Source organism: Halichoerus grypus, chromosome 14 (assembly GCF_964656455.1).
Source record: "Halichoerus grypus chromosome 14, mHalGry1.hap1.1, whole genome shotgun sequence".
NCBI classification, from domain to species: Eukaryota; Metazoa; Chordata; class Mammalia; order Carnivora; family Phocidae; genus Halichoerus; species Halichoerus grypus.
Genome location: NC_135725.1, coordinates 10,284,195 through 10,312,192, shown reverse-complemented (window position 1 = coordinate 10,312,192; position 27,998 = coordinate 10,284,195). Strand labels below are relative to the sequence as shown.

Sequence of the window (27,998 nt, the reverse complement as noted above, 5' to 3'; positions counted from 1 at the left end):
CCCTGAGCATCAGGAACCGGGAGAAGGTTTTGTCTGGCTGTGTAACAGTGCTCTGTGGTCCATTTCCAGCCACACCGACATTCCAGACATCACTGTTTAGATCTGACCCTGCAAACGAACACCTAAATTAATCAGCTGAGATGTAGGAGACCTACAGCATTTGAACAGAAGTATAAATATTTTTTTTAAGATTTTATTTATTTGAGAGAGAGCGAGTTTAGAGCATGAGTGGAGTGAGGGGCAGAGGGAGAAGCAGACCCCCCCACTGAGCAGGGAGCCCGATGCAGGACTCAATCCCAGGACCCTGGGATCATGACCTGAGCCGAAGGCAGACGCTTAACCGACTCAGCCACCCAGGAGCCCCAGCAGTATAAATATTTTTAATAGCACTTACGTGGTCACGAAGGCAGCTCCCTCTCAGAGAACAATTTTAAAGTATTTCTGTAATTCGCATCACATTTGGATTCTAACGTCCTAATGCAGAAGGAGTTAGGTGAGGGCAGAGCGTTAAACTTTCGTTACTTGGTGTTTGCTATATGGACTGAAAACCAAAGCAGCTTGATATGGTAGAGATTTTCAACACTTGGACGCTGTGAAGGGTGAAGATGTGTCCAAATGCACTGGGGCTTACTGCGGGCTCCGAACAACATAGAATATTGTTCACACCCAGTCTAGAATACATTTCTGTACCAAAAGGCATGAACAGCATAGACATTTTCTCCCCCAACTGAAACGATGTGGAATTGGAGTTTGATGTCCCCAAAAGAGCATATAAACGATCACTTACAGTAACCCGGTACTTGATTTTAAAAAAGCTAGGTTTGGGCTCTGAAGCCAGGCATTCTGGGTTCAGATTCTTTCTGTCCCCCTAGGACAAGTTGTCTTTGTTCCTTCCTGGGGTCGAAGGGAACGTTTAATGAGTCAGTGTGAGTAAAGCATTTGTAATAGTCTGCAGCCCAGAGCATAGATGCTCAGTAAATGCCGGCTGTCATTGCTGTCCCTGTTTTTGCTACTTCCAGAAATGGAAATGTAGATGCAGAACAAATTGCCACACAAAAATTGCACAAATGGCCTCTTGTTTTTAATCCAAATGTTTATCTTCATAATTCTGGCTGTCACTTTTTCCCCTCAATTACTAAGCCTCCCCAACTAACAGTTTTATCAAGATAAGGAAAGATACCAGTAAAAAATGGAAAGCACAAAATAAGTAGAATAAATTTTCAGTTCTGAGTCATTCAGAGTCTGTCTAAAAGCTACAAACAAAGCCTAAATTGAATTATGTGTATTTATGCCCAATCCAGAGACTTCTCAATTTTTCTAGGTTGGAGATATAAGAGCATGTCTTATTTAAAAAAAAATTTTTTTTTTGAGTAGTCTCCATGCTTAGGGCACCTGGGTGGCTCAGTCACTTAAGCCCCTGACTCTTGATCTCAGCTCAAGTCTAGGCATGGAGCGTACTTAAAAAAAAAAAGGTTGGAAGCTTAACCGACTGAGCCACCCGGGCACCCCGAGAGCATCCCTTTTTCACAGGCAAAAGAGCATTCTTTTTTGTAGCACCATAATGCCTAACACCCCTACTCAATTTCTTAAAATAATAACTGGAATATGTGCTTGTAACAAATTAATGGTTCAGAAGAGCTTAAAATAAAGAGTGGAAGCCTCCCTCGTGCTCCCCTGGGGTAACGCCTTGTGTGTTTGGTGTGTACAAGTGTGTGTGTGTGGCTCTATATTTTAGAGATGTAAATTCTTTTTTTTTTTTTTTTTTAAAGATTTTATTAATTTATTCATGAGAGATAGAGAGAGAGAGAGGCAGAGGGAGAAGCAGGCTCCCGGCTGAGCAGGGAGCCCGATGCGGGACTCGATCCCAGGACCCTGGGATCATGACCTGAGCCGAAGGCAGACGCTTAACCATCTGAGCCACCCAGGTGCCCCGAGATGTAAATTCTTTTTAACAAAAGTTGAATCCTACATATTCTATGTATTTGTCACATAAAAGGTCACAAACGTTCTTCTGGGATTAAAGAGACCTTGTCATAATTTTGATGCAGCTGAAATTTGTTGATGACCAAAGATATTCTATACTTTTTTTTTTCTCAGTGTTCCTTTCTTTAGAATTTTAATTCCAGTATAGTTAACATACAGTGTTATATTAGTTTCAGGCGTACGATATAGTGACACAGCAGTTCTATACATTACTCAGGGCTCATTGTATTTTTAATTACCTTCACATATTTCACACACACACCCCCCACCTCCCCTCTGGTAACCATCAGTTTTCTATATTTAAGAGTCTGGTTTTTGTCTGTCCCTTGTTTTCTTTGTTCATTTGTCTCTTAAATTCCACGTGTGAGTAAAATCATACAGTATTTGTGTTTCTGTGACTGACTGATTTCCCTTAACATTATACCCTCTAGATCCGTCCATGTTGTTGCAAATGGCAAGATTCTTTTTTATGGCTGGATAATATTCCAAAGTATATATATATATACCACGTCTTCTTTATCCATTCATCAGCTGAGTTACACTTGGGCTGCTTCCATAATTTCGCGATTGTTGGTTATGCTGCAGTAAACATCAGGGTGCATATATCCATAAAACACTTTTTGATTCCTCGTGGTCTGAGTTTCCTGTACTTAATATTTTCTTTTATGGAATTACAAAGTTAAGAGGAAATAAGTTTCTGTTCTCACACAAACCTTAGGAAAAAATTGTTTATTCTTCCTGTAAATCAGTTGGATTATTTTGGTTTGAAGAGTGAGTTAATTTTTTTTTTTTTTTTACCTTTTCCCTCTGGAGAGAGAAAATCGTAAATGAATGACTTGCACTTACAAATATTCCAAAACTAATACCTGTCTCTGAGCAAATATAAACAAAACTATCTATAACAGTGTAATTTAACTGCCTGCCACAATATGTAGGAAATTAATCTCTCATACTCAGAAGAATTGCTTTTTTTTTTTTTAATAGAAGAACTGCTTTTTAAATCAGCTTCCATATTTACACCCTTAGTTATCTTGGGTTTAATAAAAAATAAAGTATGAACTTGAAGTCATTCCCATAACTGTGAAAGCAATTTTGTAGACAGAGATCTGAGCCAAAGCAAAATCAGGGAAATAAAGTCGTTATAGAAATACCATTTCTAGGGCGCCTGGGTGGCTCAGTTGGTTAAGCGACTGCCTTCGGCTCAGGTCATGATCCTGGAGTCCCTGGATCGAGTCCCGCATCAGGCTCCCTGCTCGGCAGGGAGTCTGCTTCTCCCTCTGACCCTCCCCCCTCTCATGTGCTCTCTCTCATTCTCTCTCTCTCAAATAAATAAATAAAATCTTTAAAAAAAAAAAAAAAAAAAAAAAGAAATACCATTTCTAGTGAGTTTTCTCTTAGCTCAAATAATATACCATTTACTTGTCTAAGGACTTAGAAGTTTTTTTAATCACAATTTTTTAAAATAAATGCTACAAGAACATCGTATAATCTGGACGAAATGCTTCTGAAGCTCTGCAGTGTGTAATGGCCTGATGGAGGGGAGAGCCTGCTGACCCGGAAGTGGCTCAGGAACTTGCAGTATTGGTTGAGAGACGAAGAATCAGGGCTGCCATGTCCTCTTCTGTCATGAGAAGGCTGGATTCCATGTTTCTTGCTCGGACCCCTTTCAGCAGAATTATTCTCTAAAAGTTGCTCTTCACCAGGCTGCCCATCAGATTCAGCTGAGAAAGTATTTTTCTAAAATTCATGGGTTCTCTGCTGCCACCCACCACCACCACCGGTACCAGTAGGCACACCCAGGCCCTGTTTCAGGGAAATACTGTTGGAATAAACCACCTTAGAGCAAGCCCTCTTAATCTGGGGGCCATTGCTTTATGAACAGTTTTACGTTAGGAAGTTTTGTGAAGAAATTGAAGACTTTTCATCAGATTCTCAAAAGAGGGGCGCCTGGGTGGCTCAGTCAGTTAAGCAGCTGCCTTCTGCTCAGGTCATGATCCCAGGATCCTGGGATTGAGCCCCATGTCAGGCTCCCGGATCGTCAGGGAGTCTGCTTCTCCCTCCACCTGCCCCTCCCCCTTCTTGTGCACGCGCGCTCTCTCTCTGTCTGTCAAATAAATAAATAAAATCTTTAAAAAAAAAAGATTATCAAAAGAGATAGTGGATACTCAGAAAAATTGAAATTGCAGATCTGGGACATCTGTTACAAACCTTGGGGAAAAGGACCCCCGCCCAAAGGAAAATCTTTTATGAGTTTAAAATCTGTCCACCACTTTTGTGAACCTGTCCCTGGACACATGTTTGACAATCTTACTCTTTTAAACTGACGCTTCATTGTTTTAAATGGGTATTGACATGGCCGTGCAACTCCGGAAAAAGATGCAAGTTTACTTTGACATATATTCTGAAGCCTAAAGTATGCAGTTCATATCTGGCTAAAGCATACAGATTGGTAGTTTTTGAGAACTGAAGTGAGTTCTTGGATGTTCGGTCATTAAGGATGAAGTGAATTTGTTGATATTGGACAGTGGCCAGAGCTGTTTATTCTTCCTCCAAGCAGCTAGTCGTTCATATCTCAGTAAAAATATTTTTCTTAAAGATTTATTTATGAGAGAGAGTGAGAGAGAGAGCAGGAGCAGGGGGAGGAGCAGAGGGAGAGGGACAAGCAGACTCCACGCTGAGCGCCGAGCCCAATACAGGGCTCTATCTCAGGACCCTGAGATCGTGACCTGAGCTGAAACCAAGAGTTAGACACTTAACGGACTGAGCCACCCAGGTGCCCCTCAGTAAAGATATTTACAGTCTGCTCTGTCCCCTTCTCTGTTCAGGTCAGTTGGTAGCTGTGCATTGACTGTGAACTCTGTGCAAAGTGTGGTACTGCAACAAAGATGTAACGTGGTCTCTGCCTTGAAGAACTTGTATTCCAGTTGGACTAATCCAAGCCAAGACATGTATACCAGAAATATGAACGATAACCTATGGCAATATGTGTTAACCACCAAATGAGCAAATAGAAAGTGCTCCAAGAGTTTAGCTGCAATCAGGCCCTCTGAGATCAGGGGAGGAGATGAGGGCTTTAGCTGTTTCTGGAAGTGCACCCATGCTTAACCTAACTTTAGTTAATGCAGCCTGTCAGTGTGGCTTTTCTGGGTCAGGTCTTGGGATGGTTTGTAATTAAATGTGGGTGGGGTTGTGGTGAGGAGAATCTGATTCTTCATCCACCCTAGCATTTTAATTTCTAAGTACCCACTTTTAGATACATTCATGAAAGCTATCTGGAATGTTCCCAGGAAAATATTAAAACAGCCCTAGAAATTATTAAACTGCAGCTCTGACCCTTGAAGCTCTCCAGTTCAAGTTGACTGTGTTGGTGGTCACAGCCATTGGCCTTCAGGCAGAGTTCTGAATGTTGAGCCTTGAATCAGGATGGGATTGCCCTTTCTCCTCCATCAAAGATGCATACCTTCTCCCAGAAGTAATATGTACCAAAAAAGCAGGTGATCTTTCATGAATAATCTCTACTGTCTGTTCCTCAAACCAGTATGTGCACTGAAAAGGATGAATTTATGCCCAAGCCCTTTTCTTTATGGAAAAACTACATGTATTGAGATCCCTTTGAATTCGTAGTTTTATTTGGGGAAAATACCAATGATTGCATGGCCTCCGTTATGATTCAGATATTTCAGGCCTACTTCTTAACAAACAAGCTACATGTTCTTTAAAAATCAGATCGGAATGTTTAGCTGAAATTTTGACAAAATACATGTTTAATAGCTGGCCACAGTGTTCATAGTTGTGTTTTCAGAAAGCACCTGGCATTATAAATAAAAGTATTGGTTGGCATAGCAGAAGAGTTGGGATATGTGAGCAGAGTGATTTCTAAAATCCATTTTATTTTTTAAAATCAATTTTCTAACAAATGTAGGTACACAGTGGAATATACCAAGAACTAATACAAATTCTAGGTGGAGAAATGTCACAGAGGAAATTGGAGAGGGTGATCTTGTAAAAAAACAAACAAAAAAACCAGAAAACAAACAAAAAACCTCCTCCAGCTCTGTTTTTCATTGAAGGCTTTTTTTATAAAATAGTTTCCTTTTTAACATTTCTAAATGTTGCATTCTAAACGGTTTAAAGTCAGGAACATACACAGAGTTTTCACTTTAATAAAGTGACTTACTTTTCATGATAGTTTGTCTTAGGTAGTTTAATTATCCATATATTAAATGCTATGTGTACTTTAGAATTAATGCTTTGAAGTGCTCTTATTTTCCAGAGCACTGAGATTTCTGTGACTCACTCTCTTTTATTTATCACTAACCTGGTCAACTTGTAAAATGAGGTTCATGCTTTATTGGCATTTATGGTCATTATAAGTTAAAGACCGAAGCACAGCTGCCCCCCTCCCCTGCTCTCGAGCTCCCCAGCAGCACCTGTGGGGACCATTGCCACTTGCTGGGAGCTTTGAGCATCTAGGCCCAGAGTGCTGGAATTCTGCAGGTATTTTGTGGTTACTCCTGTGGTTTTACCCACGTTGTCAGGGTAGCGTTTACTGGGAGTCGTGGACTTATACCCTTAATGGTCCAGGCCTATTAACTAAACTCCAGTAATTACTAAAAATTCACATGGTGCAAGTCGATGGATTGAAACCAGAGGGAAGTCTAAACTCTTGTTTTCAGCAGTCAAGTTTGTTTTTATTAAGGAAGCTCTGGGCCCAACATGGGGCTCGAACTCACAGCCCTGAGATCAAGGGTTGCATGCCCTACTGACTGAGCCATCCAGGTGCCCCTCAGCCGTCAAGTTTTATATCTGTTAAATAATTCACTGGTTCTCAATCCTGGCTGCACATGAGAAAAGCTTGAGGAGCTTTTTAAAAGTACTAACCCTCGGGCCCCCCTACGGAGAGTTCATTGTATCTGAATTTTTAAAAGCCCCACCCCCAGGTTTGTTGGTTCTGAAGTGCAGCCAGGGTCAGGACTGTTGGATTTTGTTGTCCTCTTTATTTTGCTTTTCTGGGCTGCACCTTTTCCTGTGTTTCACTTGAACACAGCAGTCCTGGGCTGGTGCACATCTCATTCTTGGTGTGCTCTCTAACGACGATGGGTCCTCATCAAGTTCAGGCCATTGTTTTCGGGCCATTCGAGAGCAGCCAGAGTTTCAGCACCATCCAAAAAACATTTTCTGGCAATAGAGGTGACACATTACCTCTGGTTCCAGCGAATGAGGACTAGTTCAACATTTAATGTCATTCTTTGCCTTGCTAGTTAGTCTCCACAGAACCCTGGCGACTTTCCGTTGAATTACATAGGCACTTAGGGAAGGCTGTCCGTTCCCCAGCACGGCTCTCGGCACTGGAGAGGACCCAACCAAGAGCATAGCACGGAGGGACTCCAGGGGCTCGTGTTCTTATGGCGGAGACACCCATGAAGCCGAGAAAGCAGAGGGTGGGCATACTTTGGTCTGGACACTTAAGTGCTGCAGGACATGGAGGGAGGAAAGAGACCTCTGTGGACTAGCACCAGAGGAGAAGGGCTATAGAGGAAGTAGATTCGGGGCCAGCTTCGAAAAGAGTATGGTTCAAGTGCACGTACTGAAGTTTGCTGAAATTCCAGGCTGTAGAATGGTCTAGTAAAGAAGGACACAGGTGGGAGTGATGACGTCACATGAGACCTGTGAACACATGGAGGGTGGGAAGGGTTGAGCAGTAGAACTCCCACGGGCGGTCCATTCATCATGAAGGACCCTCATGTGCCTGCTGGAGGGGTTGGCCCTGCATGGGAGAGGTTCTGAGAAGCCCTAGTTGACGCAACAGTGCTCTGATGAGGAGGAACGGTGGCCTTGGGGGGGGGGGGGCGAGGTGGGCAGATTGTCTGCAAAGGAGGGCAGGGGCAGTGTGGATTTACTGAGTTGTTAGAAATGTTCCGTATCTTAATGAGGAAGGTGGTTACACAGGCGTATGCATTTACCAGAACTCACTGAACTCCACAATTGTGCATTTTCTTGTATATAAATTATACCTCAACTTATAAATATGTTTTGAAAGCTGTGTTCAAAAAGAAAGAGGGGCGCCTGGGTGGCTTAGTCAGTTAAGCATCTGCCTTCAGCTCAGGTCATGATCCCAGGGTCTTGGTATCGAGCCCCACATTGGGCTCCTTACTCAGTGGGGAGTCTGCTCTTCCCTCTGCCTGCCCCTCCCCTTGCTTGTGCTCTCTCAAGCTCGTTCGCTGTCTCTCAAATAAGTAAATAAAATCTTTTAAAAAAAGAAAAATTAGGGGCGCCTGGGTGGCTCAGTCGTTAAGCGTCTGCCTTCAGCTCAGGTCATGATCCCAGGGTCCTGGGATCTAGTCCCACATTGGGCTCCCTGCTCTGCGGGAAGCCTGCTTCTCCCTCTCCCACTCCCTCTGCTTGTGTTCCCTCTCTCGCTGTCTCTCTCTGTCAAATAAATAAAATCTTTAAAAGAAAAAAGAAAAATTAAAAAAAGAAAAAAAAGAGAAATCTATGGATCCAAAAACTTAAAACCCAGAGCAACCAGTGGAAATCTGTGACAAGGATTCCTGTTCAGATATCTTACAGAAGTTTTTCTGAGAACATCGGAGAAATGTGAATACTGACCAAATATACAATAATCTTTTAAAAAATTTTTAGGTTTTTTTAGCGCTATAATTATTTTTTAAGAGCTCTTTGAGGAATATATGCTAAAATCGTTATGGACGGAAGTGATAGACCCTCTAGGTTTTGCTTCCAAGCACCCCCATGTGAGTGGGTGGAGGAGTCTAGCTGGGGCCCAAGCTCTGATGGCTCTTGAAGCCCAGGATGGGCACGCAGGGATTCATTATACTGGTGTCTGCTTTTGTGTATGTCTCTGGTTGCAAAAATAATAAAAAAAAAAACATTGGGGTTATTTGCATTTTAAAAGTCCTCACTGGTTCTTTTTTTTTTTTTTATGTTATGTTAGTCACCATACATTACATCATTAGTTTTTAATGTAGTGTTCCATGATTCCTTGTTTGCGTATAACACCCAGTGCTCCATGCAGAACGTGCCCTCTTTAATACCCATCACCAGGCTAACCCATCCCCCACCCTCTCCCCTCTAAAACCCTCAGTTTGTTTCTCAGAGTCGATAGTCTCTCATGGTTCATCTCCCTCTCCGATTTCCCCCCTTTTATTTTTCCCTTTCTATTATCTTCTTCTTTTTTTTTTTTTTTTAACATATAATGTATTATTTGTTTCAGAGGTACAGGTCTGTGATTCATCAGTCTTACACAATTCACAGCGCTCACCATAGCACATCCCCTCCCCAAAGTCTATGACCCAGCCACCCCATCCCTCCCACCCCCCATCCACTCCAGCAACCCTGTTTGTTTCCTGAGATTAAGAATTCCTCATATCAGTGAGATCATATGATACTTGTCTTTCTGTGATTGACTTATTTCGTTTAGCATAATAACCCTCCAGTTCCATCCACGTCGTTGCAAATGGCAAGATTTCATTCCTTTTGATGGCTGCATAATATTCCATTGAATATATATACCACATCTTCTTTATCCATTCATCTGTCGATGGACATCTTGGCTCTCCACAGTTTGGCTATTGTCGACATTGCTGCTATAAACACTGGGGTGCATGTGCCCCTTCGGATCCCTACATTTGTATATTTGGGGTAAATACCCAGTAATGCAATTACTGGGTCGTAGGGTAGCTCTATTTTCAACTTTCTGAGGAACCTCCATACTGTTTTCCAGAGTGGCTGCACCAATTTGCAGTCCCACCAACAGTGTAGGAGGGTTCCCCTTTCTCCGCATCCCTGCCAACATCTGTCATTTCCTGACTTGTTAATTTTAGCCATTCTGACTGGTGAGTCCTCACTGGTTCTTGAATAGGAGCATGCTTTGTGAAAGTGCTTCTCCAGGAAGAGTGTGCTGGTGCTTGGGGATCGGAGCGGCTGAGCCTTTGGGGAGGTCACCCCTCTAGCTCTGCCGTGCTGTTGGGGGGGGTGGAGAAGGAGGAACGGAGGCCAATGCCCTGCTTTGTTTACTTTGCTTACAGTAAGTCAGAGGCTTCGTTTTTGCTGTTGGGGAAGCACATCCGGTCACAAAGGCACTGCATATCATCTGGAGGGCTGCACCCAGTGTTGCGTGTGTTTGCTGGGGGAGGGAGGTGGATTTGTGGAGTCACCTGGGAGGCCCCTTGCCTGCAGAGCTAGAAAACGGACTTGTGCTGCTGGTTCACGGACAGAGTACTGCTCACACGGTTAGGAAATGTGGGTTCTGGTCCAGCTATGAAGTCACCGAACCTCCCTGGCATTCAGAATTCTTAGCTTGGATACATGAGAATTAAAATTTAGGTGATCCCTAATGCCTCACTGTGAACATTTTGCCTCCCTCCACTTTTTTTATTAGAGGGTCATTGTTTTAAACCAGTACTTTCCAAAGTGGGCCACATGCATCAGACTGTCTTGTGGACGGGTCAGTGGGGATGTCAGAGATGCCCACCACTGGGGCCCCATTGCAGATCCACAGCAGGTGCTTGGGAATCTGCATTTTAGCACATACCCCAGACGGTTCACATGAACAGAGTTTGAAGAGAACAGTTACAGAATCTATCATGGTGGTGGTTGTTTTTTTTTTCTAATTGCCTCAAAATACAATCAGTATTTAAATTTCTTTTCTTCTGAGGATCCAAGCAATTTCAGAACTTTAAAAAAGAGAGAAGTTGTGATCAAATCGTTATCATATGGCATTGCTGTGGGTAGATTTAAATTTATTTGGATTAGTAACTCATGTTTATAGTGCATAATTTAGGAAGTCAACACAATGAAGAAAAAAATTATGGCAACCTATAATTCTTTAGCCTTAGAAAAGCAGTGTTAAATAGGTTTGTTGTGTATCCTTCCAGACTTTTTCTAATATGTATACATATAAATATAATTATTTCCCAAAATAGGTTTATTTTCTCCAAATGATTTAATAATACATTTTTATTTTTATTTTTATTTAAGATTTTTATTTATTTGACAGAGAGAGACACAGCGAGAGAGGGAACACAAGCAGGGGGGAATGGGAGAAGGAGAAACAGGCTTCCCACTGAGCAGGGAGCCAAATGCGGGGCTTGATCCCAGGACCCTGGGATCATGACCTGAGCCGAAGGCAGACGCTTAACGACTGAGCCACCCAGGCGCCCCTAATAATGTATTTTTAAAACTCACTAACACACTATGCTTATCTTTCCGTGCTAAAAATGTCTACCTACATCAGCATTTTTAATGGCTGCATAGAATTCCTTTGTATAAATGCACCAGAGCTTATTTCACTAGTTTCTTATTGATGCACTGTGGTATCTGCCTCTTCCCGCTGTTTCACTCATGGAAACAGTGAACATCCTTCTGTATCTTTTTGTACATCCTTAGGATAAAATTCCTAGAAACAAATTGCTAGTCAAAGAATTTTCTTATTTTTTTAAAATGATTTTGAACACAGTTAATATTCACTCTAAAAAATGGCAAATACAGAGAAAAGTTAAAATCTCCGTAGCTTCCAGATAACTTTTATATATTTTTCTAATACAATCACATATGTAGAGTCTTATTATCTGCTTTTCTCGTTTAACCATACGTTGTAAACATCTTCCCTTGTCAGCCACGTTAAAGATACTGTGATACACCTAGATACAGTAATTATATGCAATGAATTGATATGATTCTTCTGCTTGAGTCAGTGAACAAATATTAAGTACCTGAAAGACACAAAAGCAATCTAGTAGATGTGAGGAGAGAGAGTTGATTCGAACGGTTTGGTGCCCTCAAAAGTCTTACAGACTAGAAGGGAGTCTTAGGCGGTCCCAGGTCCCTGTAAGAGGGTCTATAGCTGGACTGTGGGAGTTAGGGAAAGAAAAGTCATGTTTAGTTAGGTCAGGGAAGGCTCAGAAGAGGGTGACCGAGGGCTTGACCCTGTGCAGGTGGGGAGGAAGAAGCATTCCAGGTAGAGGAGCATTCTCTAGGACGTACTGTCAGGAAAATGAGAGACGCCCACTCTCACCATCCCAGTGACTGGGAGGCAGTCCTCCCCTCAAAAGGGACCCCAGACGTGGTGGGAGATAAAGGTGGAGACGTAATGAGATGTGTCAGGCTGTGGGTCGTCTAGAGTATGTGGCTAAGCATCATGGACTGCGTTTCCTGAGCAGAGGGGAGTGTTTTTTAGCTTTGCTCAGATTCGTTGTAGCCAGAGTGCCGATGGGATTTGAGGGGCTGGAGTTTTGCTCATCAGCTGTGTGTGTGAGGGGCCGTGGTAAAGGAAGAGGACGGTCAGGATGCTATGCTGCCAGCCCGACCCGAACGGACCCGGATGGTAGCAGCCGGGGCAGAGGGAAGAGAAGGAGGTGGAAGGACAGGTCTGGGCGGACCCAGATGTGGTGATAAAGGGAAGGTGGAGGGTCAAGAAGGCCTTGGGGTTTGAGTCTGGGTGGCTTCCGTAGTACGGCCATATATGCAAAAGGAAAACACAGGGAGAAAAGCACTTAAGAAAATGATGAGTTGCAAAAATTAAAAAAAAAAAAAAAAAAGTTCAGCCCCTTTCGTTTGGTCTTAACATCACATGCTTCTACCCCCGTCTCCTTCCTCACAGGCAGTGGTTTGGAATACACCTGTAAGTGTGGAGGCCTTCAGGCAGGAGCTCCGTTCCACACCCAGACCTCCCCGCCTGAGCAAGCAGTGGGGACCGTGGAAGAGAGACCCCTCGGCGGCCAGGACGCCTTCCCCTCTCAGGAAAGCACGCTGTCCCCCGTGAACCTGACAGACGACCAGATAGCCGCCGGCCTCTATGGTAACCTTCCTCACTCAGCCCTTCTCAGCCTCAGGATTCTAGGACCAGCACTGCTGGTACCCCAGTCTAATGTCAGAGTGTCTCATAGGTTGACCTGGAAGAACCATTGACCTAAGAAGTGTTAGGAAGGTAGGCCTAGAACATCTTTAAAAAGATTGCTAAAGAAAGGAGTGTGCCGTCCCCTGAAGAAAACTCATCTGATTTTGTGAATTATGAAATATTTTGAATAGCATTTCACTCCTTCGCAGCCTGGCAGGCATAACTTCTTCCCAGATTATCTCAGCTAAAAGAAAAGAACAATAATAATCCCTATTTTAGTGCCTACGTGGTTCTTGAGGCCCGAATAAGTTATGACCTCACTTTATAAACAGTGAAGCCTGATGCAAATGCTAGTTGTCAGTGCTTTTGTTATGTTTGGAAGTGCTGATGGTGGATTTTTTTCCCCATTTAAAGAACTTCAAATTATTTTCTTTACATGCATACATCTTTCCAATGGATTTTGTGCCAGCTTCTCATATGCAAGTGCCAAGATCTAAATTTACATGAATGAGAAAAAAAAAAAAGAACATGAAGAAAGATTTCTTGGTCCCTTAACTTGCATGGGTATGAGTTGTGTTAATTTTGCTCACCTTGATTCCCTTTTTCGCAGTATGTACAAACAATGAAAGCACACTGAAGTCTATCATGAAGAAGAAAGATGGCAACAAAGATTCAAATGGAGCAAAGAAGAATCTTCAGTTTGTTGGCATTAACGGAGGGTAAGGAAAGATGCTACCAGTCAGTTTGTACCTGGTCTGTCTGTCTCCTTCGCCTCCTGTCTCCTCAAGTCCCATTTCAAGGTGCCCAGGCTGGGCTTCAGCCACATCTTGGTGACGGAAGATCCCCTCAGAAAGGTGCATTTGGGCTCCTCTCCTCTTCTTGCTATCTTTAAGGATGTGTCACTCTTGAAAAGACACCTGATGACGCTGAGCAGTTTACATCTTCCCACCTCTGATCTGCAAACAGTAGTCTTCAACAAAAGTAGCAGGCGACAAGTGTCCCACGGAGTTGGACAACTTGTTCTTACCTGTACCAGACTCAGGAACAAACAGAAAGAGGCAAGAGCATCGCTCCACGGGCTGGTGATGGTCATCCACTCCTTCACAACGGGTTATTTTGCTTAGCTCTCCATGCTTACATACAAAATTGTAGGGCCTTTCGCTTGACCAGTAATCCAGCTGTGCCTTCAGTTCTTTACTTTCTAAATAGAATGTCTGTTAGCTCTTTATTCCTTCTCACTGGGCCAGATAAATAGTGAAGGCTGTTTGTCATCCACAGTTGAATCAGAACAGCTAATCTATTAATCCATATACGGCCTCGGCTTCAACAGGAAAGCACTAATGCGGTTAGTTTCAGTAATATTTATGGCAAAGCATTACATAAAGATTTAACTTAATGGGGCCTATTTTCTGAATCTTTGTGAAGTCTAGTTGGGTAGTGCGGCCGAGGAGTTTTTGGAGGGCGCGTGCCAGAGGAACTATCGATTACTTACCTAATCTGTTCAGCATGACACGGGAACAATTAATGGAGCAAAATAGGAAGAATGTAAGGGAAAAGAAAAAAGAAGGAACAGAAAGAAATGAACCACTGCAGACCTGGCTTTCATGAAGTAAATTTCCTTTGATTTATCCTAAGCCAGAGGTGCTATATATACGTATTTTTTTTTCCTACAAGTAGTATAATGATACCAATTGGCAACTCAAGTTATGCCTTCTAAGCCAGAACCCATTCGAAACCACCAGATTTTTAAATAGACCTTACTTTGAACTTCTAAATGCAGGGTCTCAAACCACAGGTCAGATGTCTGGAGTCAGTCAGCCGCTTTCCCTCATAAGAGTTTCGGTCACGGGGTCTTTCTGGGCACACCTTGCATCTCCTGAACTCCCAATTGCCACCTAGGTATGAAACAACTTCAAGTGATGATTCCAGCTCAGATGAAAGCTCTTCCTCCGAGTCAGATGACGAGTGTGATGTCATTCAGTACCCTCCCGAGGAAGAGGAGGAGGAAGAGGAGGATGAAGACACTCGGGGAATGGCGGAAGGGCACCATGCCGTTAATATTGAAGGTTTCAAGTCTGCCAGGGTGGAAGATGAGATGCAGGTTCCAGAATGTGAACCTGAGAAGGTGGAAATCAGAGAGAGGTGTGGTACACTCCCCTCCCCTCCCTAACCCTTCCCACGTTCATTGTGCCTTTGGCAAGAGAACTGGCCGATTAGGAGATTTCACCATTTGTTACTATTGGTTGGGTCTTTCCGATCCCCAAAGGAGAGCTAAACTTCATCCTCAGAGGTACGACCGTCGTGTCGTGATGCTAATAAATACAGGTGCGGAGGGAGAGAACTCCTAGATCTCTCAGAGTAGCAAAGAGAAGGGCCTGATCAGGCTGCCACCTTGTTTCCTTTAAATGTATTTGCTAGCTAATTTTATGTGTGGAGCCGCCATCCACAGAACTATCACGTGCCGTTAAAGTTTTCAGTGTTCCGACAACCCACCTTATATTTGAAGGCAATGTTAGAATTTTGTGTGGCCAGCACATGTCTTTTAAGATTTCAGATTTTATCATTAGCCATTCATCTCAATACAGGTCAGTACTGTTCTAATAGGATCGCTGTGTGTGAAAGGAGCGGTCTTTTAGCCCCAGCTGAAGATCACATTCACTTCAAAGATGATATAATCAGTCACATGTCTGCATTTTGTTGCTCACTGAGTGATAGGGAACACCACAAGAATGGGTTTGGGAGTCTCCTAAGCAGCAGCTGAAATACCCAATAAACACTCTGGTTGGCTGAAACACGTACCTAACGATGTAGCAGATTTTAAAGACTGCTAGCAAATGTGGACTCGATGCTTATAAAACAGAGAATAGAACAGATGGAAAATTCAAGATGGTTTTTCACTGTGTGGAGTAAAAATAGAACATTTCAGAAAACTTCTGTTTAATTTTGCAAATGAAAGTTTAACTGCATTAACACAAGGTAAGTGTTTCTAGTTTATATTTCCAAGTATTTTCACATGGCTCAGGATCTTGTCATCTAGGTTTTTTTTTTTTTTAAACAGCTTTATTGAGCTATCATTTATTTACCGTATGTCATCTGACTTTTCAGTTTAGATTTTCATGGGGGTTAAACATTTTCTGAGTGCAGATGTGTGGTTTGCTGGTCAGCATAGTGGATCTGTGGTAATTCTGACCTCTTCATCCCCTTAAGAGTAGAAACATTTTTGGGAACTTAGAATAAAAGGAATAAAAAAGTTCCACAGGTTATTCCATAATGTCATAAAGGCCAAACAGGTGAAGCTGAAAGCTGCCCATACGGAAAGGCCTGAGCTCTGGGTGGAGACATTGATTCTGTACGTCCTCGGACGCCTAGGGGAGCCCACTCCGACCTCCAGGCAAGCACCTTCCCCCACCACGAACCTGCTGAGGTCCACTTGGGGCCTCTTGTCTTTTAAAGGGCCATAGAGTTTGCAATAAAAATGACTTTCCTTTGGTGGCCACTCGTGAGCTCTCTTTCTTTTATCTTGTCGTAGGTATGAATTAAGTGAAAAGATGCTGTCTGCCTGCAACTTACTGAAAAATAATATAAATGACCCCAAAGCTTTGACCAGCAAGGATATGGTGAGTCTGCCCTCCGGACATCGTCCCCTGCCGGTACAGATTACCCGAGTGGACACCAAAGTCAAGGTGTCTCTAGCCGGCCCCCGAGCCCTTGTTGCCCACACGCTGTGCCCCCGAACTCTCTCTAGCTCGTGTAAGCAGAGCGAGCCTCGCGTTGCCCTGTTCGCACCGCCCGTTAGCCTCAGGCCCCGCAGCGGACACCCCCAGCCTGTACTTCTCTCGGCAGGGAAGCCTCTGTGAGACGCATACTTGCACACGGGAGGGAGGGCTAATTGCAGTCAGTCGTCAGGTTTCGACACATTCTGCTTCCGCTCCCAGAACCTTGTGATCCAGGGAGAAGAGCCACCAGAGTTGTTGTGTTTTGTTTTTTTGTTTTTAAAGTTGGCCTCTGGCTTTTTAAAAAGCAGCCTCTCTGGGCCGAGGTCAGCATTCCTTTCAATTATGAAAGTGCGTGTCATGTTCCCGGGTGGAATGCTGGCGGCCGCTATTTTTAAACTTCGGAGTCACTGCGCTTGTCATCTGTGCCCAGTTTGAGAGACCTGGAAGCTCACAGCAGTGAAGCTGGTGGTTGCTTCAGGGACAGGAAGGACACGGCCCTGGGCAGATGAGCATTTCTGGGCGACGGTGAATCGGATACCACGGCGAAGTGTGTCGCTCTCCCCCATGGGGCTGGTGGAGTTTTGAGGTGCGGCTTCTGTCCCAGGTCAGACCCGCCCTCTGGCTGACAGTTGTCTTCAGCGCGTTGAGAAGACGTCGGTTCTCCCGTTACATCCGACAGCGTTGGCATTTGAATCTCGGCACCTCCTCAACGTGGAGTTTTCTGCCGCATAACCCAAGTCAGCAGCGAGTGAGAAGGCCTCACGGGATTGTAGAGTGATGAAACCAAAATGTTAGAACTGGAGGGGACTTGAGGGATCCCCTCATGCCGGAAAGGCACCGTTTTCCTCGTGGACGACACGCACAGTCTGAGGGAGAACTGGGACTGTTGTCACAGGCGCGAGGCGCATGGGCGTGCATACCTGTGAGGCCACCGTGTCCTGGTCTTTTCTGTTTTAACTGAGGCCCTGAAGATGAGGAGTCTTGTCCAGAGCTAATTAACTAGTTGCTCATTAGTACTGGGGCTAGGTGATACCTCTCCAATACTGGTCCATGTTTTATTTATCCTTTCTGAATCGTATTACCTTATCATACGGCATCCTTTTTTAAAATTACGGTTGTGCCTCATATTTGTTTCCATCGCTATAGAAACTTAAATTTCTCAGAGCCAGCTGTGTCTTGACATTAAATTAGCGAGCTGAGAAAGGCACACGGCGGTGATGTTTACAGAAGAAGATACGAAGTAAAATCCCTGGCCTGGGGCGGGGGCGGACCCAGAACTCCTTCAGTATAAACTAAATTTCTGTCTACGCCTCAGTCCCAAGAGAGCAAAACCATGAAATGTCACTGCAGTGTTAATATCTCCCACGAGGTTGAACCTGAACTTAAAACTGGTGCTTCTGGACCCTAGATCTTAGAGCTAGAATATGCTTTGACCATTCTCAAAATACCTGGTCATGTGGTCTTCAGGGAGGACCATCCATTTCTCTGGCCCCAGATTGCCAAGCTGTATTGTCACGCACACACTCCGTGGTCAGTTCCTTTTTGGTTAAACTGAACTCACTTGACGAAAACGCGTTGAAGGAATTGCGCCGTGAAAAGTGGTAGACACACACGAACAGTCACAGTGCCAGGGCCAGTAACCATAACAGGACGCCACATACACGGCAGTAACAAGAGTTCAACACCCAAACGACACAAATTCCCCTCTCTCCATGTGAGGACGGGCTCCAGAGAGATAGAAACCTGAATATGTAGAAGAATGAGCAGAAGAAAGCATTAGATGAATTTTTTTCCCACCCCAGGACCCTTTTCATCAAGTGCCGCGGAATGTGATTGAATGGGCTAAAACCAAATCATCAGTAGCTGGACGATAAAGATGCGGAAGCTAGTACAATTCCAGCTCCCACTTCTCTGTAGAAAGGGGACCTCTTGGGTTCTGGTGCTCTTGACGTAGGCTTTCCGTCTTTCTTTGGTCTATTTCTAAACCTTTCAGGAGTAAGCAAAGCACAGATGAACGGTAAACTCGTGTAAAAAGGGCTCATGGAAGAAGCATTCTAGTTCCTCCCGTCACCAGCAGTGGTCATGGGCAGTCTGCCTTGAACTTCACATGGTCCGGGTTTGACTTGGTAGCTCCTGAAATAAGATCCATGTTCATGTGTCCACAGCCTGAGGGAAGGCATGCCCGGGGCTCCTGGTCAGATGCAGATGATCCTAAATGAGAAATGTAATTTGTTTCGAACCTGCTTTTTAATCCCTTTCCATGATTGAATGTTTGTCTTTGGGATTGGAGTGGGAATGGGGTTGGCTACACCCTCATGGCCTTTCAGCCCAGTGCTGTGGGGATGTTGAAGGAGTTAAGGGTGGTCTGGATAGGAAGAAAGCAGCATAAATTCAGTGTGGGTGAAGTAATTTCTTCTGTCCTGAGTACTCTGAAAATCACATGTAGGGCCAGCATAATTACTTAATGTTAATAGTTCAAGCATCAGTGAAGCCAGGCCTACGTGTTTTTATGTGTATTGCCTCATTTGTCCTCATCACAAGCACTGTGGGGAAAAGGTATTTTTATTACCCCCATTTTGCAGATGAGCAAACTGAGGCACGGAGTAAGTGTCTTCCCCAGGAGAGCACAGCTCACAAGTAGCAGAGCCAGGATTGGATCCTTGCAGTAGAGCCCCTGAACAGTGCTGCGCGGACTCTTTTACAGAAGTTAGAAACGTCTGTGGTTGAAAGTCCGGAGCGGTGCTCCAGTTTGCAGTTTGAGGCTCCTCTTAGGGCTCCGGGTTTCATGCGTGGTTCTCTGAGAGCCGACTCTCGCTGCGTACACTGACTATAAAAGGCCTCGTTTCTCGGGCTTTCAGCTGGGCTATAAATAGAACTAACGGCCACTTGCTGGTGTTTTGGCAGCGGTTCTGTCTGAACACCCTGCAGCACGAGTGGTTCCGCGTGTCCAGTCAGAAGTCAGCCAGCCCGGCCATGGTGGGCGACTACATAGCGGCGTTCGAGGCCATTTCCCCGGACGTCCTCCGCCACATCATCAACATGGCGGACGGCAACGGCAACACGGCCCTCCACTACAGCGTGTCCCACTCCAACTTCGAGATCGTGAAGCTGCTCTTGGACGCTGGTATGTGCACCTGGCCTCTTCCCTGACCGCGCTCCGGCGGTGACTCCGCTCAGAGAGGCCGGCTGACCCGCTCCTCTGGCTGGCACCGCCCCACAGCCGCCCCCATGGCTTGTCCACGCGCTCTGGCAGCCATACCCTTCTGGAGTCACTGGGGGGACGCTTGACCTGTAAACCTCCAGGTCCGTTTTGAAAGGAGGTTGGGAGGCTGTTCTTGCTGCGGTTCAGCTGCGTTCAGGCGAGGTGTCTCCCTGGTGAGGAGCGTGCCTCGGGGTCCCTCCCGAGCTGAATCACCTGGTGGGGCAGGACAGAGTGCTGCTCCTGGGACCCGTGTCAGCTTCGCTGGTTGCACGCTGCTCTCTGTGCCCTTGCTCCCCGACCCCATCCAGCGGCCTTGCAGAGGTGTTCCACTAGCCAAGATGGGGACCACAAAGCCACTACAACGGATTGTAGTAGAATCGTAACCATTCCCACCGAAATAGACCCTGTTGCTAGGGACTCCGCGTAGAGTGAAGAAAGTGTTATTCTTGTATCTGAGCCCCAGTAATGAGAAGGGTGAAAACCCTTGTTTATAATTGGAACATCCCATCCCAGAATATAGCCACTGCATGTCTGATACACGAAGCGAGGGTGTGCTACGTGGAAGGGTCCCCTTGGAAAATGGCGAACTTCCAACTTTTTGTTCAAATACAGTAGCCCAGTGGTACATACAGTCCCCGAGTCACTCTGATTTATTTTTGAAACACGTATTTTTACTTCTAGTATGTGACTGATACAGAATTTATAGTACCTCGGTCTTAAATTAGCGAGCACACAATGTGAACCTTTGATTTAGCATATGCAATAAAATTGTCAGGTTTCCCCCTACTGCTTCTTGGTCCAACTCACTAATTTCTTCTACTCCGTTTTGGGGAAATTAGATTAATGCAGAGAAGTAACCAAGCAAGATTTACCCCCTTTTCTAAGTTTACTTATTCCCGGCAGATGGGACTATGTTAGGCTAAAACTGCTTCCATCTTAGAGGAAGGAATTCCAAGCCTCCTTCCCTTTAGACTTTCCAGACTAGAAACAGAGCTGGTGATACTGTCAGCCCACGTTGTTGTTTATTTTTTTTAAAAAAGATTTTATTTATTTATTTGAGAGAGAGAGAGAGAGAGCACAAGCTTCAGGGAGAGGGAGAAGCAGGCTTCCCGCAGAGCAGGGAGCCCGATGTGGGACTCGATCCCAGGACCCTGAGATCATGACCTGAGCTGAAGGCAGACACTTAACTGACTGGGCCACCCAGGTGCCCCCCCCCACATTGTTGTCTAAACAGAGAAGTGGATAATATCCAGAAGAGCCAAAAACAAGATTTCCAATTACTCTTGAAAGTAACAATTTAATCTACCCTTGGAAAATTTGTGTGGACAAGATATTTTGGTAAATTAAATGGTTTTGGAAAATTAAGGGGTTTTGGTTAATCACCCTGCTGGATATACCTGACCCTCTACTGCCCACCGTTACAGGCTGAGGCTGGGGCTCCGTCCAGCGTGTGGGTGAACGTAGTGACCGCAGCCTCTGTGAACGACTGAACATCACAGATGATGGGGAGCCTCAGAGAGCTCGTTGGTTCACATGCTTCTCCATCACACAGCTTTTTCTGTCTCCTTTTCTACGTTAAAAAACATGCCCTTTGTGTAAATGCCATCATGTCCCTACTGTGCAGTTATTTTTGAGCGTAAGGCAAGTTTGCACGGTATCTTCTCTTCTCACTCCTTACGGTAGAAACATCCTGAACATTTTAACTATATATGGTCACACACGAAAGCTTCTTTCCTGCACTCTGCATTCCTTTCATTTTATTAGAAAGTGCTAAAGGAATTTAGAAAAGGATCGCTGAGCCCCCAGTGCCTCCTTAAGAATTACAGGAATAGAAAACGTCTGGTCTGTTGTGTCTGTTAGTCCCTGGCAGTTTCTCACTGCGTTTGCTCTCAGACCGCAGTTCCGAGAACAGCTCAGCTAGGTGCCATGGGATTGGAATTGGGCTTCGAAGGCCCCAAGCAAGTCAGAGGAGCAAACTTAGGGTCTCCAAATGAGTCGTGATCTCTGAGTGGGTGACGCCATCGTGTTCTCTCCACAAGCCTTTACAGATCCGTCCTATTCGTAGCTCTACCTGCCTCCTTCGTTCTGTAATCATGATCCCCCAAACACAGACGAGTGTCCACATCCCACATTATGTGGACTCTCTGAAGCCACCATTACTTAGAACAACCCCTCAGCGCTCCGGGCTGTTGCAGTCGAGCCACCAGTTGCGAATAGGAGGTGCCGTGAGGGCTCACTCTCGCGTCTGCTGCTTCTGGCCTCACACGACACAAAACCTTTTATCCTCTCGTTGAGTATGAAAACGTCTCCGGCAGTTCCTTCCGAGTCACTCTGGGAGGCGGAGCCCCGGGGGCCGTTTCACAGGCTTCCCCCCAGCCCTGTTCCTTCGGTCCACGGGAGAAGGGTCGCCGTAGGAAGGCTTCTCCCTGACGAGACTCATGTCTCCGCAGACATGTGCAACGTGGATCACCAGAACAAGGCGGGCTACACCCCCATCATGCTGGCAGCCCTGGCCGCCGTGGAAGCCGAGAAGGACATGCGCGTCGTGGAAGAACTCTTCGGCAGCGGGGATGTGAACGCCAAAGCCAGCCAGGTGAGCGCGCTTGCCGCCCGGGTCCGTGCCCGGCCCGCACCCTGAGCATGTGCCCGCGTCCCCGCGGCTGCCCGGCCGCCCTGGCTGACCAGACCTGCTGGGGAAGTAGCTTCACAGTCGCCTGGCGGGCGTCCCCCTCCTTGGCCTCGCGCGCTGCCTCTGTCCGGAGCGGGGTGCACCTGCTGTGTAGGTCAGCCCACCTCGGAGGGCCCGGGAGTGCCCGCCGTCTGCCCGGCGGTGGCTCGTTCCTGTCTCCGCGGTGTAGTGTCGTCATGCTGGCCACGCAGCGGCCCCGGGCTGGTTGGACTGCTAAACACCTTTGACCTTCCCGGCTCCTCGCTCTAAGGGGACAGGTCCTCCCAGCGCCAGGGGAACACTGACGCATTGCTTGATGATCTTACTTAGCTCGGCGGCGCTCAGAACAAGAAACTGTTTCTCCGTGCCGGCCACCACCCAGCCCCAGACTCGTTCCACGTCTGCTTTGTCCCCTCTGTCATCCCGCCGTCCCCCCACCTCGCACCCCCGCCCCGGGCAGGCCGCCCCCCGCCGGTCTGTGCCGTGCCGCTGACGGGCCCCGCCACTCCTCCCCACAGGCGGGTCAGACGGCCCTCATGCTGGCCGTCAGCCACGGGCGGATTGACATGGTGAAGGGCCTGCTGGCCTGTGGGGCTGACGTCAACATCCAGGACGACGAGGGCTCCACGGCGCTCATGTGTGCCAGCGAGCACGGGCACGCGGAGATCGTCAAGCTGCTGCTGGCCCAGCCGGGCTGCAACGGCCACCTGGAGGACAACGTAAGTGAGCGACGCAGCCTCCGCGGGGCCTGCCCGCCGGGGGTCTGCCGGGCCCCTTGGCAGAGGGGAAAGGGCACGTTCTCCGCGCTGCTCGCTGGGGACCTCGTGCTGTGGTCCGGGCCGCCGCCCTTCCCGGCCCAGCACGGCAGCGCTGCCTATGTGCAAGCTCACGCTCCCAGGAACTAGAGCCAGAGGCAGGCCGATGAGGCCTCAGCGCCCACGCTCATTGCAGGAGGAGGGCGATGAGCTCGTCGGAGAGCCAGCGCGGCCGTGGAAAGCACAGACTGACGCCCAGAGCAGACTGAGCGCAGGCATCTTGCAGGTCCACGGAGAAGAGAGGACCGGGTCCCTGGAGCGTTGGGAAAGCCGGGTTGCTAGCTGTTCTGGGCCGGAACTACTAGATGACTAGAGCCAGCTGTCCCCACCCCCGAAATGAGGGCAAGTGGGCCCTCACTGGGGCCCCTCAGAGGGAATCACTCGTGTATCTCATCAGCCCGGCCCTCCAGACCATCCGGCGCCTTCGAGCACATCTCCCTGCTCCTGCCTTGGCTATTCCATCATCGTAACCCCGATCTGCTCTCCCCCTTCCCAAGCTGTCCCTGTTGCAGATAACCCCTCGCCTGGGAAACATTGTAAGGGAAGCAGCTGCCTCTGCATGTCTCCAGGCCAGAGGGGAGGAGGGCCAGTAGGTGAAGGCACAGAACTAGTATTTGGTTGGCGCTGTGGTCTGAAGTGCAAAGGTCACAGAGGACAGGTTGGGTTGGTTCTGCTTTGGAAAGTTTATCTCCGCAGAGCACGGATTTGGCCCAGAGCTTCCTTCAGCTCAAAACACTAAAAAGTTAGAAGGAAAATGTACTTTTTGGGCACTAAGCATCAGATCCCGGTGGGCCCAGGCCAGCAGGAAGAGCAGACCAGTGCAGGCGTTTACTTGTACCCAGGACCGGGGTGTCGATGGTGGGCTTCCACATGGCAGACACCTCCCCGGGGGTGAAGAAGCTGTACCTGTCCCCCATGCCCCTAACTTCGGCGGGAGCAGAAGGAGTGCTTCCAACTTACCCTTCCTCGAGAGCAGTGTGTGTGGCCTGTGTCTTGATTTTTGTTTGTTTGCTTTTACTTCTGCTCTCTCTTAGCCAAGAATAGCCCATAGATGTAGTCATAAGAGGCCCCAGAGCCACAAGCAGCTTCCAGAAATGCTGGTCACCTCAGGAAGGTGGGAGGAAGGAAGGAGGAGGGGAGAGGGAGGGCAAGTCCCTCCGAGAATTCCGAGTGGGAGGGAAGGACCCTAAGAAGCCGACCACCAGAGAATTGTTTCCTGCTGCCAGTGACCAGAAGGGCATCCTTATTCCAAGACCAGACAGAAAGTAAATGGTGCTGGGTTTGGCCTTCTCCCTCCTTGACATGCATCCGAAGCCCTGCAAGTTCATGGAAGCCAAACACGTACCTGGAAACTCTGACTTCCCCATATTTAGTATTTCCCCTTGGATTTTCATACGATGCGTTTGTGCAAGGCAGCAGGATCGGTGACTGTGCATGGATGGTGTTCGTAGCGGGCGATAGGAGCGCTTAGGGCCAGAGGATTGACTCCCTCCCCAAGGGCAACGTTGAAAGATCGTTGGCAAGTGGCAGGGTATCCAAACACCGTGTGGTACTGCTTGCTCACTGTAAAGATAAGAAACACAGACGCTTAGGTTTCTACCCCATCTTCCTCTACGGCCCACAGCTGGTGCAAAGAGTAGTGGGGTGAGTCCGTGGTGGGCAGCCTATGTTGAGGATGCACGGGGCCCACACCTCCACACTAACCACTGGGAGGCACAGTGGGGATGAGGTGACTGTCCTCCGGCAGGGACTCCACTCCGGTGGGCGCGGCGCCTCATGGTAGCCTCAGGGCTTCGCCCTCAGAGGTCCAGAAAAGTCTCCCGAAGGACTGAACCGATTTGGGGAACCGTAACAGTTCTTGGAGAGTATTTGTTTTGCTCTCTTTCGGCTGTCTGGAAGTTGGAGAAACCCACCCTGGCTTGTTCTTTTCCATGTTCTCTTCAGGACGGCAGCACCGCGCTCTCGATAGCCCTGGAGGCAGGACACAAGGACATCGCCGTTCTTCTGTACGCCCACGTCAACTTCGCCAAGGCCCAGTCTCCGGTCAGTGTTGTGCATTTGGCGTTTGTGAACAGGCTCAAGCCCACCAGACCGGTGGGCCCCCTTCTTCAGGGAGTTGACAGGAGACGCAGGTTTTCTGAGGCTTCTGAAACGGGGAGTGTTAGTCTGCGGCTTTAGGGTTCGTGACTTTTGCCCCCCCAGGCGGCCGGGAGAGCTGACCTCTGCTTGTCCTCAGGAGACAGACGCTCACATACATGAAGGGTTTAGTTCTGGGCAGAATTACCCAAATGGCACCTGGGGCGCCCATGAATACATACTGCTACGTCCCTGGCATTTTTCCTAAGGCACACAGTGAGCAGCGACCTGTGGTCCACGAGTCCGCCCTTAGCAGGACGCTGACTTCCCAGGACGGCGCAGCAGACTGGGTCTATAGCCCGTGTCCCAGGGGTCCGCGCTCCGCGCACAGGTGGTTGTCGGCTCTGCTCACGGAGTTCCTCAGTCACGGAGGACGCATCTGCCTGAGGTCACTTATTAACCCCCCATTTTTTTCTCCTCTCCTGGTCTCTAGGGCACCCCTAGGCTTGGAAGGAAGACATCTCCTGGTCCCACCCACCGAAGTTCATTTGATTGATAGATGCAAATAGCCGTCCATTTACATGCCACCATTAAGCTGCTGCTTGTTCCTGTTGGGGTGACAGACACTGAATGTATTCGTATTGTGCCTGAGCTCACCAGCACGCAGAACGGGAGGCCTGGCGCCTGGAGCTGCGCGGCGGAAGCCGAGCCAGCGGGAGCCGGCTGCCGGGCACACGCCGCCTCCCTCCTGGCTGTCTTCCCTCTGCGCTGGGCGTGCTTACCCCCGGCTCTGTGGCTGTCGAGTCTCTGCTCCGTTATGTACAGTCCTAGTCTCTCCCCACCTTGCCACTGCCGGGAAGCATCAGCTTCTCACTGGCTTGACATTTTTTTAAATGTTCCACAAGTATTTATATTGACTTAATGTGGAGCCATGGGAAAGCTCTCTGAAGATTCCATTTCAGGACGGTTTTGTTGATTCGTGTGTGTGTGTGTGTTTACTCTTCTCAAGTAAGGCAGTGGAGATGACTGGTCATCAGCACCTTGGGCCTGGGCCTGGAAGGTTTCTGGTTTAAAAATCAAAAACGGAACTCTCGAAAAGTAGAAAACTTACGAAAGGAAGTCTTTTCAGTTGGGTTAATCTAGGTGGATGTATTATATGACTTTTTATATAAAAGGTATCTATATAAAATGGACACAGTATTTTCAACTTTTATATTCCATAGTCATTGAGACAGGAGGAACTACGTGTAACGTTGCCATGTTTTTATTAATCATCGCCCAAGTCCGCATCCAATGGCAGAGGTTGGATCTCGTTAGAGGGGTTGGCAATATATTTGCCTCTAGGGAACCACAGTGTAGTTCTCCATGTATTTATGAATCCCTTTCTACCGTGTCACATTTACTTTGCTCTTATATGTATTTAAATGTTTGAAGTGCCTTAGACTCTTGCCATATTTTCAAAATAAAATTTCATTAAGCTCTTGTGCGTGTCCCCGCTCTGTCTCCGACAGCTGTCTGCCCGGCCCTGTTGACTTACGGCCCCGGAAGCCGGGCTGATGGACTGCACGGGCGGGGAGAGCCGGCCCGCTGGTCTTGCACTTGGCCGAGAGGAGAGCACGACTCTGTTCACACAGCTCTGCCCAGTACTCAGGTTGCCCGTCAGGCATCGAAAATTTAAGACCTTATTAGGCAAGCAGCTCATCAGACAGGTAATCTCCAAGCGGAGGCAATGAGTGAGCTCTTCTCAGGTGCAGGGCACCGGCCTCTGGCCCTCGTTTTGGGAGCACCTGCTGGGTGACGGCACCTGCCTTGCAGTCCCTTTTACAAAGTAAAGAGGACTGAGTCCACCTCGTTCAAATGAGGAAGCATGGCGGCCAAAATGCAAATGAGGTGTTTGCACACGGTCACTGGTGGTGAATTTTAACCCGGCCTGTTTGCGAGAGCCAGGTGCACGGGAGAAATATCACGGAGGCTTTTCTCACACCTTTCTCTATTCCTCTTTCCTTCCTGTCGTCTGTTCATGCACTGCTGAGCTCAAAAAAGAGACCAGAGGACAGATTTTTTTCCAGCAGGTGTGTATCACAGTGCCTTTCCTAGAAGGCTTGTTTCACGGGCTGGGAGGAATGCGTCGTTTAGAGAAGAACTCAGAGGAGCTGTAAAAAGCGGTGCTCGAAATTGAGGCCAACTTGGGGTGGTAAGAACTGTCCTCTCCCCCCCTGCACCCAGGCCCAGGCCCAGGCCCATGGCGGGACATCGGGGGCAGAAGGGCCGCCCTCTTTCTTGAACCATGAAAGCGAGGTCACAGCCACCTGGGGGCATGAGCACCTTTGTCCCAGGACAGATCCGCTAGCTCTGGGGTCAGGGCTCAATTTCAGTTCACGTAGTTTTTCAGGCTCCTTCAGACATGAAATAGCACAATAAATTAAGGCAGAAGAGTGTGTTTGAAGCAAAGTAGGTCTGTGAGTTTTCTGCCCCTCGATGGCATGGCATGCCTTTGGATCAGGGAGGATCTCTCAGGTGGTTTGAGGTCCTGGGAGTTTTGTTCTGTTTGAAAAGGAAGGCATTCGTGATGTCAGTGCGCGAGAAAATGAATTCCTACACCTTTGTGCTCCATTTCAGATTTCTTATGCTTAATTTTACAAAACCGAATGAGCGATTTTATCATGGAGTGAGGTCTTGTTCA

The 27,998-nt window shown here is 47.3% G+C and overlaps 1 protein-coding gene across 8 annotated transcripts in view; it reads left to right on the top strand.

Moving 5' to 3' along the window:
- KANK1 (KN motif and ankyrin repeat domains 1) overlaps positions 1-26,797 on the top strand; it is a 199,098-nt gene extending 172,301 nt beyond the window's left edge. For 6 of the 8 annotated variants that reach the window (XM_036090846.2, XM_078062000.1, XM_036090847.2 and 3 more), the window contains 9 exons: positions 12,602-12,799; positions 13,449-13,557; positions 14,738-14,980; positions 16,368-16,455; positions 19,459-19,678; positions 22,207-22,349; positions 22,943-23,143; positions 25,184-25,282; positions 25,809-26,797. In XM_036090846.2, coding sequence (XP_035946739.1) covers positions 12,602-12,799; positions 13,449-13,557; positions 14,738-14,980; positions 16,368-16,455; positions 19,459-19,678; positions 22,207-22,349; positions 22,943-23,143; positions 25,184-25,282; positions 25,809-25,871 — 1,364 coding nt within the window. In that variant the 3' untranslated portion in view covers positions 25,872-26,797. The remainder of the gene's footprint in view (positions 1-12,601; positions 12,800-13,448; positions 13,558-14,737; positions 14,981-16,367; positions 16,456-19,458; positions 19,679-22,206; positions 22,350-22,942; positions 23,144-25,183; positions 25,283-25,808) is intronic. The other 2 variants (XM_078062001.1, XM_036090850.2) reach the window with 2 other exon arrangements.
- Positions 26,798-27,998: the final 1,201 nt, after the last annotated feature.